General features: G+C 36.5%; 3 protein-coding genes across 5 annotated transcripts; 2 read left to right on the top strand and 1 right to left on the bottom strand.

The window, feature by feature from the left end:
- Positions 1–2561: 2561 nt before the first annotated feature.
- Positions 2562–8136, bottom strand: rab11ba (RAB11B, member RAS oncogene family, a). Its single transcript, XM_067415862.1, has 5 exons — positions 7980–8136; positions 6352–6547; positions 4043–4236; positions 3874–3954; positions 2562–3721 (listed from the first exon to the last, which is right to left on the bottom strand). Exons 1-5 carry the CDS (start codon positions 8017–8019, stop codon positions 3576–3578), a joined length of 657 nt encoding a protein of 218 aa, XP_067271963.1. The 5' UTR covers positions 8020–8136; the 3' UTR covers positions 2562–3575.
- A 301-nt stretch (positions 8137–8437) lies between these two features.
- LOC137040338 (interferon-induced protein 44-like) lies at positions 8438–11613 on the top strand. The gene is made up of 8 exons (XM_067415848.1): positions 8438–8544; positions 9279–9822; positions 9974–10034; positions 10110–10305; positions 10415–10567; positions 10645–10816; positions 10941–11041; positions 11119–11613. Exons 2-8 carry the CDS (start codon positions 9279–9281, stop codon positions 11287–11289), a joined length of 1398 nt encoding a protein of 465 aa, XP_067271949.1. The 5' UTR covers positions 8438–8544; the 3' UTR covers positions 11290–11613.
- A 534-nt stretch (positions 11614–12147) lies between these two features.
- LOC137040339 (interferon-induced protein 44-like) lies at positions 12148–18173 on the top strand. 3 transcript variants are annotated; one of them, XM_067415850.1, is made up of 8 exons: positions 12148–12284; positions 14454–14965; positions 15069–15123; positions 15203–15398; positions 15508–15660; positions 15738–15909; positions 16000–16100; positions 16178–18173. In XM_067415850.1, the coding sequence occupies exons 2-8, from the start codon at positions 14485–14487 to the stop codon at positions 16361–16363; spliced, it is 1344 nt and encodes a 447-aa protein (XP_067271951.1). In that variant the 5' UTR covers positions 12148–12284; positions 14454–14484; the 3' UTR covers positions 16364–18173. The 3 variants fall into 3 exon arrangements, with proteins under 3 accessions (XP_067271951.1, XP_067271952.1, XP_067271950.1); XM_067415851.1 differs by lacking the exon at positions 12148–12284 and adding an exon at positions 13337–13479 and having other exon boundaries at positions 15209–15398; XM_067415849.1 differs by lacking the exon at positions 12148–12284 and adding an exon at positions 13341–13479.
- Positions 18174–18279: the final 106 nt, after the last annotated feature.

Below are 18279 nucleotides of genomic sequence, written 5' to 3'. Positions count from 1 at the left end.
GTAATTAGCGCCGTGTACGATAATAGCGTAGAGGGAGGCGCTTCTGTACACAGAGCTGCTTCGGAATTTACGTAAACAGTTTTGTGAATAACCGTCATCCGAGAAGCGCCTATTGTTATTATTATTTCTAAGGACTGTTCACTGCTCGTGTGGAGCTTTATGTGTTGTGATGGAAATATGGTTTGATTTGTGAATCATTCTTTTACTTAAATACTTTGTCCTTATTCTTTAGTAATTGTGAACAAAATGTGTTTATGCATTATTTACTGTAATATTTAATAGATTTCCGGTTTTGCACAATGACGTGCTTTTATTCATTTAAGAAATGTAATCTAAAAATGTTGTTTTTTGCTATTTTTTGTGTCAAAATATTTTATTTTTTAAAAAGTAAATTCACTTCAAATTCAAGTCATTTTTTAACTTTGTTTATTGTTGAGAATCATTCTTTAATGTAAAATTGTTTGTCTTTTAGTCAATATGTGTATAGCAAGTAAACAAACTGAATATGTTTATGCCTTTAATTTAATATAACACACACACACACACACACACACACACACACACACACACACACACACACACACACACACACACACACACACACACACACACACACACACACACACACAGTGGGTATGGATAGTATTCAGAGTCCCTTACATTTCTCACTCTTTTATATTGCAGCTATTTGCTACAATCATTTAAGTTCCTTTTTTCTCATTAATGTACACACAACACCCCATATTGGAACAAATACACAATTGTTGAAATTTTTGCAGATTTATTAAAAAAGAAAAATTGAAATATCACCGCCCACCGACTCTATACACAATGTGATTGGCCTGACCAGAGTTTGGTTTATACAGCTCAGAAGGTATCGAGAGTTGCTAGACAATACTCGCAGCAGATTAGATTTGCTGCTGTTAGGGTGCGTCTAGATTTCTTGGCTAATGAAGGACTACAAGATGGTGAGAAATAAGATTCTCTGGTCTGATGAGACCAAAATAGAACTTTTTAGCCTTAATTCTAAACGGTATGTGTGGAGGAAACCAGGCACTGCTCATCACCTGCCCAATAATATCCCAAAAGTGAAGCATGGTGGTGGCAGCAGCATCATGCTGTGGGGGTGTTTTTCAGCTGCAGGGACAGGAAGACTGGTTGCAATCAAGAGAAAGATGAATGCAGCCAAGTACAGGGATATCCTGGCCGAAAACCTTCAGCCCAGTCTGAGGTCTTGAGAACTCTGGAGAAGGTTCACCTACCAACAAGACAATGACCCTAAGCACACGGCTAAAATAAGTAGAAGTGGCTTCAAAACAACTCCGTGACTGTTCTTGAAATGCCCAGCCAGAGCCCTGACTTAAATACCCAATATAGCATCTCTGTAGAGACCTGAAAATGGCTGTCCCCCAATGTTTACCATCCAACCTGACGGAACTGGAGATGATCTGCAAGGAGGAATGGCAGAGGATCCCCAAATCCAGGTGTGAAAAACTTGTTGCATCTTTCCCAAAAAGACTCATGGCTGTATTAGATCAAAAGGGTGCTTCAACTAAATACTGAAAAAAGGGTCTGAATACTTAGAACCATGTGATATTTCAGGTTTTCTTGTTTAATAAATCAGCAAAAATCTCAACAATTCTGTGTTTTTCTGTCAATATGGAGTGCTGTGTTTACATTAATGAGAAAAAAAATGAATTTAAATTATGAATTTGAAATATGAATATGAAATGAACTTAAATTTTAGCAAATGGCTGCAATATAACAGATTGAAAAATGTAAGGGGGTCTGAATACTATCCATACCCAATATATATATATATATATATATATATATATATATATATATATATATATATATATATATATATATATATATATAGCTATTTAGGTTAAAAAAAAAATAGTTATTAATTCAGTTAATTTTTTTGTGTTTCAACAAGCTTATTTCAGTTAATTGCCAAGATAAAATTTCTAATTCCATTTTCCAATGACCAAAGTGTCATTGCAGTGTAAACAACCAAAATTTCTGTTTTTATTTGAAAACCACGTTGTGTCAACAGAAACACACAAAAAAAAATAATTTCATTTAAATGACAAAGGTGTTTGGGGAGTTCTGAAAACACAGTTTTAGAGTTTTTGAAAACGATAGTTTCGATCAAACGATTGTCTCTATGTAACCTATATGCAAAAATGCTAATTTGTGGAAAAAGTGACCATGCGCATGCATATCCGTGTTCAGTCAATAGGCGTGTAGTGGTGCTTTACAAAGTGACATCGCCAACTACTGGCCTGGCATGAATACTACAGCGTTTTGAATTATTTTTGTGGATTCGTATGAACAAGGATCGTTTTTATATAGTTGTCCACTGTAAACCAAAAAAAAGGCAAAGAAAAACTTCTCAGTTTTAAGTAAATTGATGTCGTGTAAACATACCCTTAATAGACCCATGAGTCATGCCAACCATGGTGCACATGACACTTATTTTAGGTACGGATTTAGACATACATCATGCTGTGACGGGTGTGTTGTGCAATATGGAGTCAAAAAAAGAAATCATGTTTGCAATTGTGACAGTAATTTGGTTTATTTTCCATTTTGATGTAACCTGATAAAAGGCAAAACAGCTGTTGTGACTTCATGGATGTGTAAATGTCACATAACCACACTTGAAAAAGGCATCTTAATCACAGTATGGGAAAACATAAGGCATTTCCAAAATAGCCATATCACTTAAAGTTAAACAATCTAACATAGTGACATTTTCACAGACCGGTGAATCAACTGACCATCTAAAACACTGCGGACCATTGCATTTTCCCACTGAAGAGCTATAATACTTCAGTAATGCAATGAATAGTTTATATATATATAACTGTTATTTGAATAATTTTTTCACGAAATGCTTAATACACGCATTCACATAACTGCTATATATACGGCAATCTGAACGCGTCAATCAAATTGCGCAAGTTCACACCCGTCAGCCCTGGCGTAAAATATTGCAGAATAGGACTACGGGCGTGACGCTTGAAATGTTTAAGAATTGAAATAAAGATGACAGCAGCCCTCCTTTGGTATCCGAGCGATCCAAACAAGACAAATTCATAAGACGCACACTTCTTTCCAAAGAACTTGCCCATTCTGGGATCTGGCTCAACAGACGGGCGTTTAGTGTGGATCCCGGACAATAATCATCAGAGTGGCTGGAAGCCGGAGACACACTGATCCCTCACCATCCCTTTTCCGTAGGAGCGGATCACACGATCAGCGCCCGAATAATCACTTCCGAGGAAAAACGTTTTGCTGAGCAAACATGAATTCAGAGAGTGGATAATAGTAAAGAGAAAAAAAAAAACAGGGACAAACAAACAAGAACCCTCCCCCCCAAAAAAGGAAAAGGAATGTTGCCTAGGGATTCACGCTTCTAAGGGACGTCTAGGATTAGCGTGGAAATCACAACGAGGTAAAAAGAGGAAAAAGCCGTAGCCATAGCACAACACACAGGAGCAAAGCTGAGATAAATAGAGAGGAACTGAAGCCCAAGGGTCGGGGTAGAGCCGAGGGAAGTGGGGTCACAGGTTCTGACAGCACTGAAATTTGTTGCCCTTTAACCCATCGGTAGTGGGCGGAACGCTGATGTCCACTACGTTGTTCCCGGGAGACTCGTCATGCATGGACCTGTCGGCGATCTGCTTCTGTGACACGATCCGATAGATTTCTGCAACAAAAAGCACGTTACGTTGCGAGACATTTCATTTGAGATGCCCAATGGGAATGTGTTACGGTGTAGTCAGATTTATCGTTATTTATGAAATTCTCAGGCAAAATCCAGTCATATCAATTGGAATGTTGTGTTAAATTTGGACCCACCTGTTAGTATGTTTTTAAATGCCTCCTCCACATTTGTGGAGTCCAAAGCCGATGTTTCGATGAAGGAGAGATTGTTCTTCTCTGAATAACACAAGATGAGAGATATTTTAACACCTTAAGTAGATCTGTCCTCATCCAACATCATGAAAACGCCGGAGGAGACGCTCACCTGCAAAAGCTCTGGCCTCATCGGTGGGCACGGCCCTCAGGTGCCTCAGATCGCTCTTGTTGCCCACCAGCATGATGACAATGTTGTTATCCGCGTGATCCCGCAGCTCCTTCAGCCAGCGCTCCACATTTTCGTAAGTCAGATGCTTTGCGATGTCATAGACCAGAAGAGCTCCAACTGCACCCCGGTAGTACCTGTAAGAAATCCACACGCAAAACGCATAATGATAATTTATATCATACAGGATCATGTCCAAATTCACATTCAGTAAAGATAAATGGATGTAAATGTTGATTCCGGCAATGACTCAAATATGATTCTATACTAAATAATGCAGTGCATTAAGAATACAATTATTTATAGTAATATAATAATAATATATTCAAATTGTATTACTATTATTATATTAATATTTTGCCAATAGTAATGGCTCTATAAAACTATTTTAGTTATTGATAAAAAAATTGTATAATTTTATAAATTGAATATTAATGATTACAAATCATTAAAAAAAAGTCACTGGACTTTATAGAAAGAAGTTAATGTTTTAGACGTCATGAATCTATTCATGACATTTTACAAATAATAATTGTATAATCCAGTATAATCCACTGCATGATTAAAAAAAAAAAAAAATTATTGATAACATTTTTAGAATATTTGTACACCTCTAATTTATTGTCATTTAATAATAGTAGCTGTAGTAGTTGTAACAATATTTTATCAATAGTAATAATTCTATGAAGTAAGTAATGAATCAAATTAAATATTTTATTTCTATTTAATATTATAATTGTATTTATTTTATAGAAATATTATTGATATAATTATCAGTTAACATTTTTAAATTATAGTGTAATAAGTAATTTCATGAAATTATTGATAATTGGTTGTTATATAGTTAATAATATTCCAGTGTAATATATTCAAATGTTATTACTATAAAACTAGGAATAATAATAATAATTCATTTTACTAAGTAATGACTCTATAAAGTCATTTTGTAGTTACTGATAAAATGATTTATAGTATATTTATAATAATTATTTAAAACTTCAAAATATCAAAATTGATTACAACAATAAATTATCAATAGTCGTAATATTATCAATATGTCGATAAAATATTAAAACGATATTGACTAGAATTGAACTAAATAATTTCACATTAAAAACATTATCAATCTCCAAGGATACTTATTTTTTATTTAATAATTTATTTGATAGGGACAGATACCACCAACATAGATCATTTAAACTAAACCATCTGATGTCTGTATCACAATGTATAGCCAAAGGCTAATTTGCAACACTTGTCCCTAAAAGGGCCTTTATCAATCAAAAACAATAAATACAAAAAAGTATCTTAAAAATGATTAATACATTAATATAACTCAAACAATAATACTCTATAACTTCCAAACATACACAATGTAATCACAATATTATAAGTGAGTACAATTCTGATTCATCTTTAACCATGTCTTAAGTCTGGAAGAAAACATTTTAAAGTCAGGAATAGTTTTTAAATCAGGTGGCAATACATTCCAGAGCTTAGAGCTTCTAACAGAAAAAAAATGTCTGACCAAAACTAGTCCTGCAGTATGGAATTTTTACAATCAGGTTGTGTATTACTTCTCGTAACTGTACTGCTGTTCAGTTTCTCCACAAATTTACTTAACGGTTCAGGCGTTAAATGATTAATACATTTATACAATAATGTATAAATAAAACTAAAATGAATAAATCTGTCAAAACTCATTAAATTATATTTTTTAAGAATAGCACAGTGATGATATCGAATCGGTTTATTACTTTACTATATTACTTTATTTAATGTTTACTATTAAATTGTATTATTATTATTGATAATAAAGAATTTTTAATTACAACTGTAATTGTAACATTACTTTTTTTTTATAAAACTGTAATTATTTTATCTTTAATCAAAGTATATTATCAATAATATTTCTATAAAATAAATAAAATTACAATTTTATTCAATTCACCAAAAAAAAAAAAAAAACATCTTTTTAGACCTTATTTTAGGACCTGGGACCTATTGCACAAAACTAGGATAAGGGATTAAGCCGGGATATCTTGGTGATCTTGTCATCTGTATGCAAAATTTTGTACACCGCTGTTGTGTAAACGTACCCTGAAGGCATACTCACACCAAGAACAATAACGATAAGAAAGATAACTGTATATTAGTGGATAAATCGAGCTAAGATCACCAAGATATCCCGGCGTAATCCCTTATCCTAGTTTTGTGCAATAGGCCCCTGCTACCAGTGCTCATGTACTCACGCTGATGTGATGGCTCTGTAGCGCTCCTGTCCTGCTGTATCCCAGATCTGAGCCTTTATGGTCTTGCCGTCCACCTGGATGCTGCGGGTTGCGAATTCCACACCAATGGTGCTCTTGCTCTCCAGGTTGAACTCATTCCGAGTGAAACGGGACAACAGGTTACTCTTTCCCACACCAGAGTCTCCAATGAGTACCACTAGAAAACACAAGAAAACATCAGGATGTGTCGGGTAAGACCTAATATAAATGCCGCTTCATAGGGAAGACATAATAGCCGTCCAACACCAGACAAATAAAAAAATAAAATAAAGGCCAAAAAACATTAGAACAGTCCATGAAAGTAAACCACAAACCAAAGTGTGCACCTGACCCAAGCATATACAATGTCATAATTCGAAAAGCAGAAACAGATTAGATTAGTCAGTCATCCTGGTGACTTCAACATTACGAGGCCAGAGAGATAAGAGAGAAGCCTTAATCTACAAACACAAACTTCCATTGTCATTTTCCCTTTGCTCCATCAATTTGACACCATGAAAACTGAAATATAAGTTTGGTCGAAATGTATAAAGAACGAGAAATGCATAGAAAATATCAAACAGCTCATACTGTGTCTGTTGCAACGTGGTCACCATTCACTTTTTCTAGACGAAACCTGAAGTAATTCACAAAATGGTTGTAGATAAACTGGAGAAACACAGGTCAAAGCTTTCAACAAAAAATTCTTAAGAATAACCAATAGAATAACCACATTTGTGAAACCTCTACAGACAGTTATTTGTGATTTCTCACTCATTCAAACTTTTTAAAGGGTTAGTGTAAAAAGAGGAACACAATGTGGGAAGTATTTGAATGGGCGCACACGCATGCACACATACACACACACATATACATATATATATATATATAGGGAGGGAAAGAGTATACAGTACATATACAAAAAATTAGAATGACGTCATGATCATCTACTGCTGTCAATTTCACAATACAAAGTTAATTTGTCGGATTGATAATTTAACTAAATTACGAGTTGTAAATACGCCCCAACAGCAAAAATGCTTACAATTCCAGGTTAATGACCAAATTTGGCCTGTTGAACATCAAGAACGTAATCTTGTGTAATAAACGACAAAAAGTTTCATATGGCCTAGCAACACAACCACACTAAATATTAAGCAACACATTACTAAACGACTCGAAAGTTGCCAGTTTGTCGACGTTACTGGTATAGACGCAGATTCAAAAAAGTTAATTGAACCGATTTTGTTTATTGTTTAGGTACGGACTGCTTATATTAAAACAGCAAGTTTATTTAGTTCAGTTTAGCCCTTTCTGCAGTTTGAGGGCTATGTAGCTGCTTAGCTAACAATGCAAACTAAATTAATCGAAATGCATAATGGTTTAGTGAATACTGTCAATGCAAATCACTATTAAAATGTATTAATCTACATTCAACTTTTGATTCTTTGAATGTCACCGGTTAATATTTCGATAGCTTTAATGTCAGCACACTAGCATTTCAGCTAAACCAGCTAGCCACAGTCATCAGGAAACTTGCAGTTTTCCTTGATAATAAAACAAAACAAAACATATCTATGCTTCTCTTTGATGCTACATAAATCACTGACCTTTAAACAAATAGTCGTATTCGTCGTCACGGGTCCCCATGGTTGGTTTACCGCACTGAAATGTTGTTGTTAGGCGGCGGATCTCTTGATTAGCGATGTCCGATTCGTGAACGAATCGCCTTTGAGTCGAATCTTTTTAATGGCCGTTTGAACCGGTTCACCAAACAGACTGAATTGATTCGAACTGAGAATTAACTTCTTTGCGGACAGAGCTGGTTTTAACAGAATTTAATCAAAGTATGCAAAAACGCTTGCAGCAGAGTGGCATCAGTATTTAACACCGTCACGTGAAGAGTTTTGCTCATTTTGAAAGAAATGTAGGCTATTGTGTAAAAATGTTTGAACATCAATGGAACTATAGGCTATTCTATGTCACCTAATAACATTGGTGAATGGTGATATGATATGTTTGGACATACATTATATAATTTAGATCAATTAGAATAGATAGATACGAGGAAACGAAACGAGTGTTTATAGGAGGAGCTTAGCCTATGCTTTTTTCATTCTGGTGTATGATCTTGTACGAAGAGCATTTCAGTGTGCACAAAGATAACGCTAAAAGGTAAGCTAATTAAGCTTAAGCTTCATAGACAATATATATCATAAAGCATGAATATCATAAAAATGTTAATGTTCAATATCTAAAACGCACATTTAGGCTATCTTGACATATTGTTTTTTCAAAACACGAAAGTAGGCTATTTTATCAGGTCTAAATAAGTATTTAACTTTTAACAAGCTGTTATTACATTAATATATTTATATTTTATATATATTTAATAGGCTACTGCAATTACAGTGATTATAAATATATATATATATATATATATATATATATATATATATATATATATATATATATATATATATATATATATATATATATATATATATATTATTCCGTGAGCCAGTTATCTTTTGTTTAGCAGGTTTCAGTTTCATTTCTAGCTAAACTTTCTAGTTTCTGACAGGGAGGGCAGTAGAAAACTAGCCTACATGTAACTCCACCCTGTGGTCTGTCTGAAATACAATGTTAGAAAATAATGTTATCGTTAAAATGTTAATAATCTATCTTACAGTGTTAAACAGGTTTTATTGTTTCTTTTCGCTAAGGTGTTAGTGTTATTTTTTAAGGATTATTAATTCAGCCAAGCCAAGACTGCTGCCTTTAATCGGCCTATTCGTACTTATCCTAACATGTTTGACAACAAAATTAACAACAAAGTAAATAAAATGTGTATGTTATACATAAAAGTTATGTAATTTTTTTGCATGTCTTTTTGTCTTGTCTTAAAGATGAAAAAAAGGGGAAACCTCAGCATGGACTCCCTCACTTCTAATTTACCAGAAGATAAAAAAAAGCAGCTCTGTGCATTGCTGGGGAATGTTGAACTGACTCTTCTCTACAAAGCTTCAGTTCATGGATATAATGCTTCTGCCTTCCACCAGCGATGTGATCGTCAGGGTCCAACTTTACTTGTAGCCTACAACCTTTCAGGCTACATCTTTGGTGCATACACTAGTGTAGATTATGCTCAAACTGGCCGGGATATTACAGATGACGAAGCTTTCCTGTTCAACTGTGAAGCCAAGATCCCTGTGTGCATCAAGGTTAACAGTGGCCATAATGCACGTCGTGATGACTCTGGAATGCCCACCTTTGGCCAACAGTTGTACTTTTGCTACAAAAACCAACCAGTTGTGGTAAATCAAGGACATAATGCATTTAATGCATATAAAGCATATGGAATGACAAATAATCCATTCAATTTTACTCCTGCCACACTGTATGGGAACGACGCTCAACTGACTGAATGTGAGGTGTACAAAGTGGAACAGAGTAAGTCCATTATCAGATTTTTTTAATCACTTATCGTATTTGAAACACACATAGTTGTGTGGAGTAAATCATATAAATTCAGAGTCCAGTATCTTAAAATGTACTGCTGCTAACATTATGGTGAAAGTAAGTTGTACAATAACTTCCTCAGAAAAAGATCCTCAGATCAGTGCCAAGATGAAGCCATGGAGGAATGTTCAGTGGACAGAAAAGTAAGTTTTCAGTTGATATTTTGCTGCTGATTTTTATACAGTAGTGTAATAATAAAGTTGTGATCTCTGTTGTAGACAAAGAGAAGGGCTTATGAAAATGATCAGGAATCATAAACCCATGACGGCATCTGTGAGTCGGGTCAGAATCCTAATGATCGGTCCTGTAGGTGCTGGAAAATCCAGTTTCTTCAACTCCATCAATTCTGTCTTCATGGGCCGCATAACCAGCAAAGCCATGTCAGGATCTGCAGGCACTAGTCTCACCACACAGGTACAGATTCAACAGGATTCAGTGTTCCCTACAGAAGTCTCTCTTCAGGTTGAGGAACATCTCTTGAGGACTTCAGGTCTTGATGTGATTCTCTTATTGGTTGGTATAGTTTCGCACATACCCAGTGAAAGACGGGCGTGAGGGAAAGCCATTGCCATTTGTGCTGTGTGACACCATGGGACTCGAGGAGCAATCGGGTGCAGGACTGGATATTGATGACGTCAGCAGCATTCTTCAAGGTCACGTACCAGACCGCTATAAAGTAAGGGCACTTGTCTCCAGAATAAATGAAGTATGAAAAACAAAAAGTTTATTCCACTTTAAATCCTCTCGATTTAGTTTAACCCCACAACACCATTTCAACCGGATGAGCAAAAGGCCTCCAGACCCGCATCTCTACAGGAGAAGATCCACTGTGTGATGTACGTGATAGACGCCACCAAAATCTCCCTCATGTCCAGCAAACTGGAGGAAAAACTTGCTGCCATACGCAAAAAAGTGAACTCACTGGGTAAGTGAACAACATTTTTAGATAACTCTTATAATCAAAGATTAATTATAATATACTGACTTACAGTAATACTTGCAACTTTTTTGCCAAATGTTCTGTGACTAACTAATGGTTATTTACACAGGCATTCCCCAGATGGTCTTGATGACTAAAGTAGATGAAGCATGTCTTGATGTGGAGGAAGATCTTCAGAATGTTTATATCACTTCTTACATCAAGACGAAGGTGAGACATGGTCAGATGATCACATGAGCTGTCCCCACAGGACTCAGAGTGACTGAGATGTTGTTTCGTCTCTGCAGTTTCAGGAGGTGAGCTCTCGGTTGGGTGTGCCGGTGTCTTGTGTGTTACCGGTGAAGAACTACAGTCAGGAGCTGGAGCTGGAGCTGAACTGTGACGTCCTGCTTCTCACCGCTCTTCAGCAGATGCTCAACTTTGCAGACGACTATCTGGATGATGTTGCTCCTGTGTAGGGCAACTTTTTAAACATGCTTTCGTAGAGATTTTCCTCAGTGCAGCCAGATTGTTACACTGCACAATAATGTATTTTAAGCCAGATAATTAGTGAATTACTTGTATTACATTTATTTATTGTGGCTCATTGAATGCGAGAATGCTGTATCTTATCAAGTTTACAGTATAATATCACAAATTAGGACTTTCACACACACTGTTCTAAAAGAAATGCAGCTTTTCATGAGTAAATTCCATTTTGGAATGAGCTATTCCTTGTATTTAAAAGCAAAAACTGTCTAAATCAATTCTGTATGGCTTGCTGATTGCAATTAAATATTATCACCGAGTAAATGTGATGTATGTGTATATGAAGTAACAAATGCTCATTTTTCTCTGCTCTGACACCAACAGGATTCACTGATGTAATGTGGCCAAGGTTATTCCCAGATTTATCCTTAATTTGCAACTTTTGACCCATAGGCGGCAATGTCAATTAACACTTATGGTAGCTACTCTCATACCATACCGGTAATTCCAAACTGACTTAATTCATAAGATGACAATACCAAGATGCAACAACTTTCTGTTTGGCATTTCAAAATGATTTTACTGTCCAACAGTATAGCTTTCTTCATGCATATAATAACTCTTTAGTTAAAACTGGAAACCATACAAAGCTGAAAAGTTTGTGACAGAAAAGGAGACCTCTGGTGTTCACTATGAACAATTACTGCTGTCCGAGCAAAGACAACCTGTTCGCGCGGCCTCAGACACACACCCAGGTGAGGAGGAATCGTGGGTGGTTCCCACTATTTGTTCAAACAATTAGCGCAGTTTTTCATCTTCCTCGACACACATTGTGTTTTAGAGACCTGAGAATTCGTTAGTGGTTTGTTGATTCATTTCAATGCCAAAAACGTTATCACAGGATGTTGACAGAACAGGTTTGACTTGGCTGTAACATCCTAAGAAAGCGAAGCGTTACACTTACACAGCAAGTGCTCTACGAAAGGTAAGTTGCATGTAGGCTACATATAATAAGAGTATAAAATGTGACAAATATTCTAAATTGGTTTTAGCCTATTGATTGTTTTTTATTGATTTATAGTGTTTATAAAATATGCTGTAAAACGAATAGCCTATATTTTTCGACCCTATAACGATCATATAACTATTTTTGTATAGTGGCAGTTCACAGAAATAATGAACCGCAAGTTTAAAGGAAAGTAGACCTAAGTACAAAAAAATAAAAATAATTGTGCGTTAGTAGCTACATCAAACAAATTAATACACAAGGCACAACAAGAGGACGAGTGACTTTTTGAGAATCGGTGCTTAACCCCTGAGAAAATGTTGATCAGCAGGACATCAAACTAAATATTATGAGCCGTTTTATCTGTTGTAGGCTAATATAAACTAAATATAGCCTAGTATATATTTAAATACATAAAATAGACAAATTTATCCAGGTGTGTTATACAGAATATTAATTTTTGCATGAGATTTGTAAAGATTTTCAATCCTGCTATAGCCTACCAAACTTTGCGACTCAATGTTTACACGACAACGCTGTAGTAAAAATGGAAACATTTTTCCTTTCGCGTACAGAGGACAATGCAATGATCCCTGTTCACACCGCTCCACAAAAATGATTGAAAACATAAATGCCAGACCATGGCGATGTCACTTTGTAAAATAGACATAAACATTACGCGCCTAGACTGATCCAGTAGCCTACTGATAGCCTACCTATATTAGTATCAAATTCGTTTATAATTTATAGGCTTCATAGGCAATTTAAAAAAGGAGTGAAAAATACAATAAATTGAGACAATACATTTCTTTAAGGACAGCACGCCCGCAAACTCTACAGAAGATGCTACAAATAATATCCCTTTAGGCATACTCCCTTATATTTTTCTGTCAGCAGCCGAACACTAAAATATTTAGGCTACTGAATTCCCTGATATTTTAATATTGAATTACATTTTATGGGGATACATAGCCTACTTAGTTAAATATTTTAGGGGTTCAGCTGACAGAAAATAACAATCCCAGGAGTAAAGGGATATTATTTGTAGCATTTGTCTACAGTTTGCGGGGGTGCTGTCGTTTGATAAAAGGAACGAGAGGAGCGTTACGAGTTCGGCTGCGGATGTGGAGGCAGCTTTTGAGTTTTTCTTCAGAGAGAAAGTGGACTGAGAAGGGTGAGCTACATAGGCTAGTTGATGTGAATTTTAAAAAAGTAATATATATAGCCCACACACATGCAATATTTCGATACAATAAATAAGGTTTTGTAATTTATTTGAGTATGTTTTGCTATTAGTTTCGGTTTCGATTCTGGCTCGTTGACTAATTTGAATGCTCGTGTGTGCAAAGGGGCCTCGTTTATAAAACGAGTAGCCTACGCACCGATTTGATAGTGTGCGTATGCTATCCACGCCAATGCTCATCTTTATAAACACGGTATTTTACGTGGAAAAGTGCTCAACGCCACGTCAGGGTATAAGCAGACGTGCGCACTTTGTTGCAAAGTCCAAGAACTGCAGGTGTTTGTGAGCAATTATTGCCGCTCGCCCGTCTCTATATTTGAATGTTGACTGAGGATCTTTTATTAATGTCATTGATTGGGCGGTTTTTACAAGGCGGTTATCGTAAAAAAACATTCAGCTGCGCATAATTTCAAGCTCATTTGCTATTTATAGATTCGCATATTTTGGCGTACGCAGGTTTGTGTGTGTGTGTGGGTGCGTGTGTGCATAGCCTACGTTGGTTCTCTGAATCACAGAGATCACAATTTTACGGTCTATGGTACGCACCGGTACGCACATTGGAGAAATGATCGTAAGAGCGTAACAAGGCTGTTTGAATCACACAGAACTTGGGGCTCTAAATAAGCCCTGATCTGATTTAGTTTATGACCAAATGTATTATATTGGTATACCGCCTAGGCTATATATTCCCAATAAATTAAATAAAAATACTGTTTGTTTCCCCCCTAATAAATTTGGTAGGATGGGTTGAATGGTTGGGTTTACGAATGCAGTGCGCACATCTATTCATTATGCAAAAGAATATCTAAATTAGGACCCGAAAGTGTGCCCTGTTAGTGAAATGTGCTCACTGAAAATATTAATGCATCAAGCTCAAGTTGTGTTTGCCTGTCTTTGTCTTCAAGGGTGCATAAAAGACGAGTCAAAGGTGTTACCATGGACTCCCTCACTTCTAATTTACCAGAAGATAAAAGGAAGCAGCTCTGTGCATTGCTGGGGAATGTTGAACTGACTCTTCTCTACAAAGCTTCAGTTCATGGATATAATGCTTCTGCCTTCCACCAGCGATGTGACCGTCAGGGTCCAACTTTACTTGTAGCCTACAACAGTTCAGGCTACATCTTTGGTGGATACACTAGTGTAGATTATGCTCAAAGCGGGCAGTATATCGCTGATGAGGACATATTCCTATTCAGCTTACAGAGCAAGATCCCTGTGTGCATCAAAATGAACAGTGGCCATAATGCACGTCTTGATGACTCTGGAATGCCCACCTTTGGCCAACAGTTTTACTTTTGCTACAACAACCAACCAGTTGTGTTAAATCAAGGAGCAAATGCATTTAGTGTCAATGCAGCAACAATGTATGGAAACGACACTCAACTGACTGAATGTGAGGTGTACAAAGTGGAACAGAGTAAGTCAATCCTCAGAACTCTCCTCTTTTTTATACATGTACAATAAGTTTCAGTCTACTTTATTTACTTACTTTATATTTAACATTTTATTTGTTGTGTCAGGGTCTCAAATCAGTGCTCAGGAGAAACCATGGAGGAACGTTCTATGGACAGCTGAGTATGTTTCTGTTCTGGTTTCGAGATCTCTTGTTCACTCAATTTCTATTGTCATTTGATGCTAAATATCTATACTGTAGACGAAGAGACGAGCTCATGGAATCCATCAGGAATCATAAACCCATGATGACTTCTGTCAGCCGTGTTCGAATCCTAATGATCGGTCCTGTAGGTGCTGGAAAATCCAGTTTCTTCAACTCCATCAACTCCGTCTTCATGGGCCGCATAACCAGCAAAGCCATGTCAGGATCTGCAGGCACTAGTCTCACCACACAGGTACAGATTCAACAGGATTCAGTGTTTCCTACAGAAGTCTCTCTTCAGGTTGAGGAACATCTCTTGAGGACTTCAGGTCTTGATGTGATTCTCTTATTGGTTGGTATAGTTTCGCACATACCCAGTGAAAGACGGCCGTGAGGGAAAGCCATTGCCATTTGTGCTGTGTGACACCATGGGACTCGAGGAGCAATCGGGTGCAGGACTCGATATTGATGACGTCAGCAGCATTCTTCAAGGTCACGTACCAGACCGCTATAAAGTAAGGGCACTTGTCTCCAGAATGAATGAAGTATGAATAACAAAATGTTTGTTTCATGCCAAATCCTCTCAATCCAGTTCAATCCCATCGGACCGTATCAACCGGATGAGCAAAAGGCCTCCAGACCCGCATCTCTACAGGAGAAGATCCACTGTGTGGTGTACGTGATAGACGCCACCAAAATCTCCCTCATGTCCAGCAAACTGGAGGATAAACTTGCTGCCATACGCAAAAAAGTGAACTCACTGGGCAAGTGAACATATTTATGCCAATCATGTGACTAACCAAAGTAGGTTGTACATTGAGTTACCTGCATGTGACGCACCTCAACATTTTCAGGCATTGCTCAGATCGTCTTGATGACTAAAGTAGATGAAGCATGTCCTCTAGTGGAGGGAGATCTTCAAAGCCTTTATGTCAGTTCCTACATCAAGACGAAGGTGAGACATGGTCACATGATCACATGAGCTGTCCCCACAGGACTCAGAGTGACTGAGATGTTGTTTCGTCTCTGCAGGTTCAGGAGGTGAGCTCTCGGTTGGGTGTGCCGGTGTCTTGTGTGTTACCAGTGAAGAACTATAGTCAGGAGCTGGAGCTGGAGCTCAACTGTGACGTCCTGCTTCTCACCGCTCTACAGCAGACGCTCAACTTTGCAGACGACTATCTGGATGATGTTGCCTCCATGGAGAGCAAACCTATATAAAGGGCTGCTGTTGGCCAGACTTGTGTTTTATATGATACAGGTTGAGACTAGAATTTAGGAATACTGGTCTCTTGAAGTCATTTTAGTTAGTTTACAACAATAACGGTCATATTGGTTAGGCCTATATTGTACTGTTGTGTCAACTTATTAATCATCCAATCATAAAGTGTAATGAACTGTACTGAAATGGTGAGAAAAATATGTTTGCATTAAGACTGTCAACATATTCTGTTTGCCAATAGCTATTAAACATTACACTGACCGAGGTACTGGACAGCTATTTAATGTGCGCATTGTTTTAAGATTATTCGCGAGTAAAACGGGCTTACTGGACTTAATTATTAGCAACTGGACTAGCATATTAGCAAATATGGACATTTTACAAATATTTAGGAATCTTTGGAAACTTCCGTACATTCGTTTTCTGGACGATTTTACTCTCTCACAAGCCATTAAGCTGCAGCGCCAGCAGTTACAGACCAGCAGCCACAGAACGGAAGTGAGGGGCGGAGCTTATACTGTTAATACAGTTGCACTATCTATACACATAATGTTCTTTTATTAAATATGAGATGTTTTCACATGTATTTTGATCGGATCGATGTCTTCAATATTTGATGTTACAATATTAACAATGCTTTGCTTAAGCTTTCTTGATGTATAATGAGCAATATTTTAAAACATAGTAACCATGCTTAATGTTAAAGGATACAAACAGGCTACAATAGGCTAAAACTAGCCAGCTTTTTATTTTAAAAATAGATTAAATGTGTAACATGTTGTAAAGTGTTTGACTGTATGCAATCATATTTCCTTCATGTTTGTGGGGTTACAAATGGTAAAGACAGAGTATGTGAAGTATTTAATGTCAAATACTGTATAACTAAACTGTAAACACTTATACAAAATTCAAAATAAACATTTAATACAAAGCCTTGAACAAGGAAATGTGCTTTTTATTCTGTATGAAATAGCTAAAATAATTTAAAAAAACATCACAACTTTCAAACACAGACTGATAATGGTGCAGTGAATTAATTAATATACTTAGGATACTAATTAATAATTGACAATTTGGGGGACTTAATTTCAAGGGAGTACCTGATTTTTCAAGACAACGGCAGAAAGAGAGGAAAACAGCGTATATAGACGCTGTATTAGAAACACCCCACAGCAGCATTAACTTGTTTCTTGTTATTTGATGCAAAGGTAATATACACTCAACTAAAGGATTATTAGGAACACCATACTAATACTGTGTTTGACCCCCTTTCGCCTTCAGAACTGCCTTAATTCTACGTGGCATTGATTCAACAAGGTGCTGAAAGCATTCTTTAGAAATGTCGGCTCATATTGATAAGATAGCATCTTGCAATTGATGGAGATTTGTATGATGCACAGCCAGGGCACGAAGCTAACTAGAGCATCTTTCAGGTTCCACCACATCCAAAAATGCTCTATTGGGTTACTGTGGGGGCCATTTTAGTACAGTGAACTCATTGTCATGATCAAGAAACCAATTTGAAATAATTTGAGCTTTGTGACATGGTGCATTATCCTGCTGGAAGTAGCCATCAGAGGATGGGTACATGATGGTCATAAAGGGATGGCTGATAGAGTTAACATAAGTCATGTTGTGAATACATATTCATTTTTTTGAAGAAAAAAAAAAAGAGAAATAGAGAAACCCTTAAATGGTTTATTATCCGTTATTAAGACTTTTGTCTACGAAAATACACATTTTTAATAATGTAGTGTAATCTAAAACATGTTTTGTCCCTTATCTTAAGAATCAGTGTTATACTTAAACTTAGAATTTTATTATACAAAAAACATACAAATAATGTCTATAAAATAAAGGCAAGAGTCTAAAACACAACACAAAATGATAAGCAGAAAGGTACGTGAAGCTGAGG

Source organism: Pseudorasbora parva, chromosome 14 (assembly GCF_024679245.1).
Source record: "Pseudorasbora parva isolate DD20220531a chromosome 14, ASM2467924v1, whole genome shotgun sequence".
Lineage (NCBI taxonomy): Eukaryota > Metazoa > Chordata > Actinopteri > Cypriniformes > Gobionidae > Pseudorasbora > Pseudorasbora parva.
Note: the sequence above shows the minus strand (reverse complement) of the source record. Positions and strands in the feature narration are given on the sequence as shown.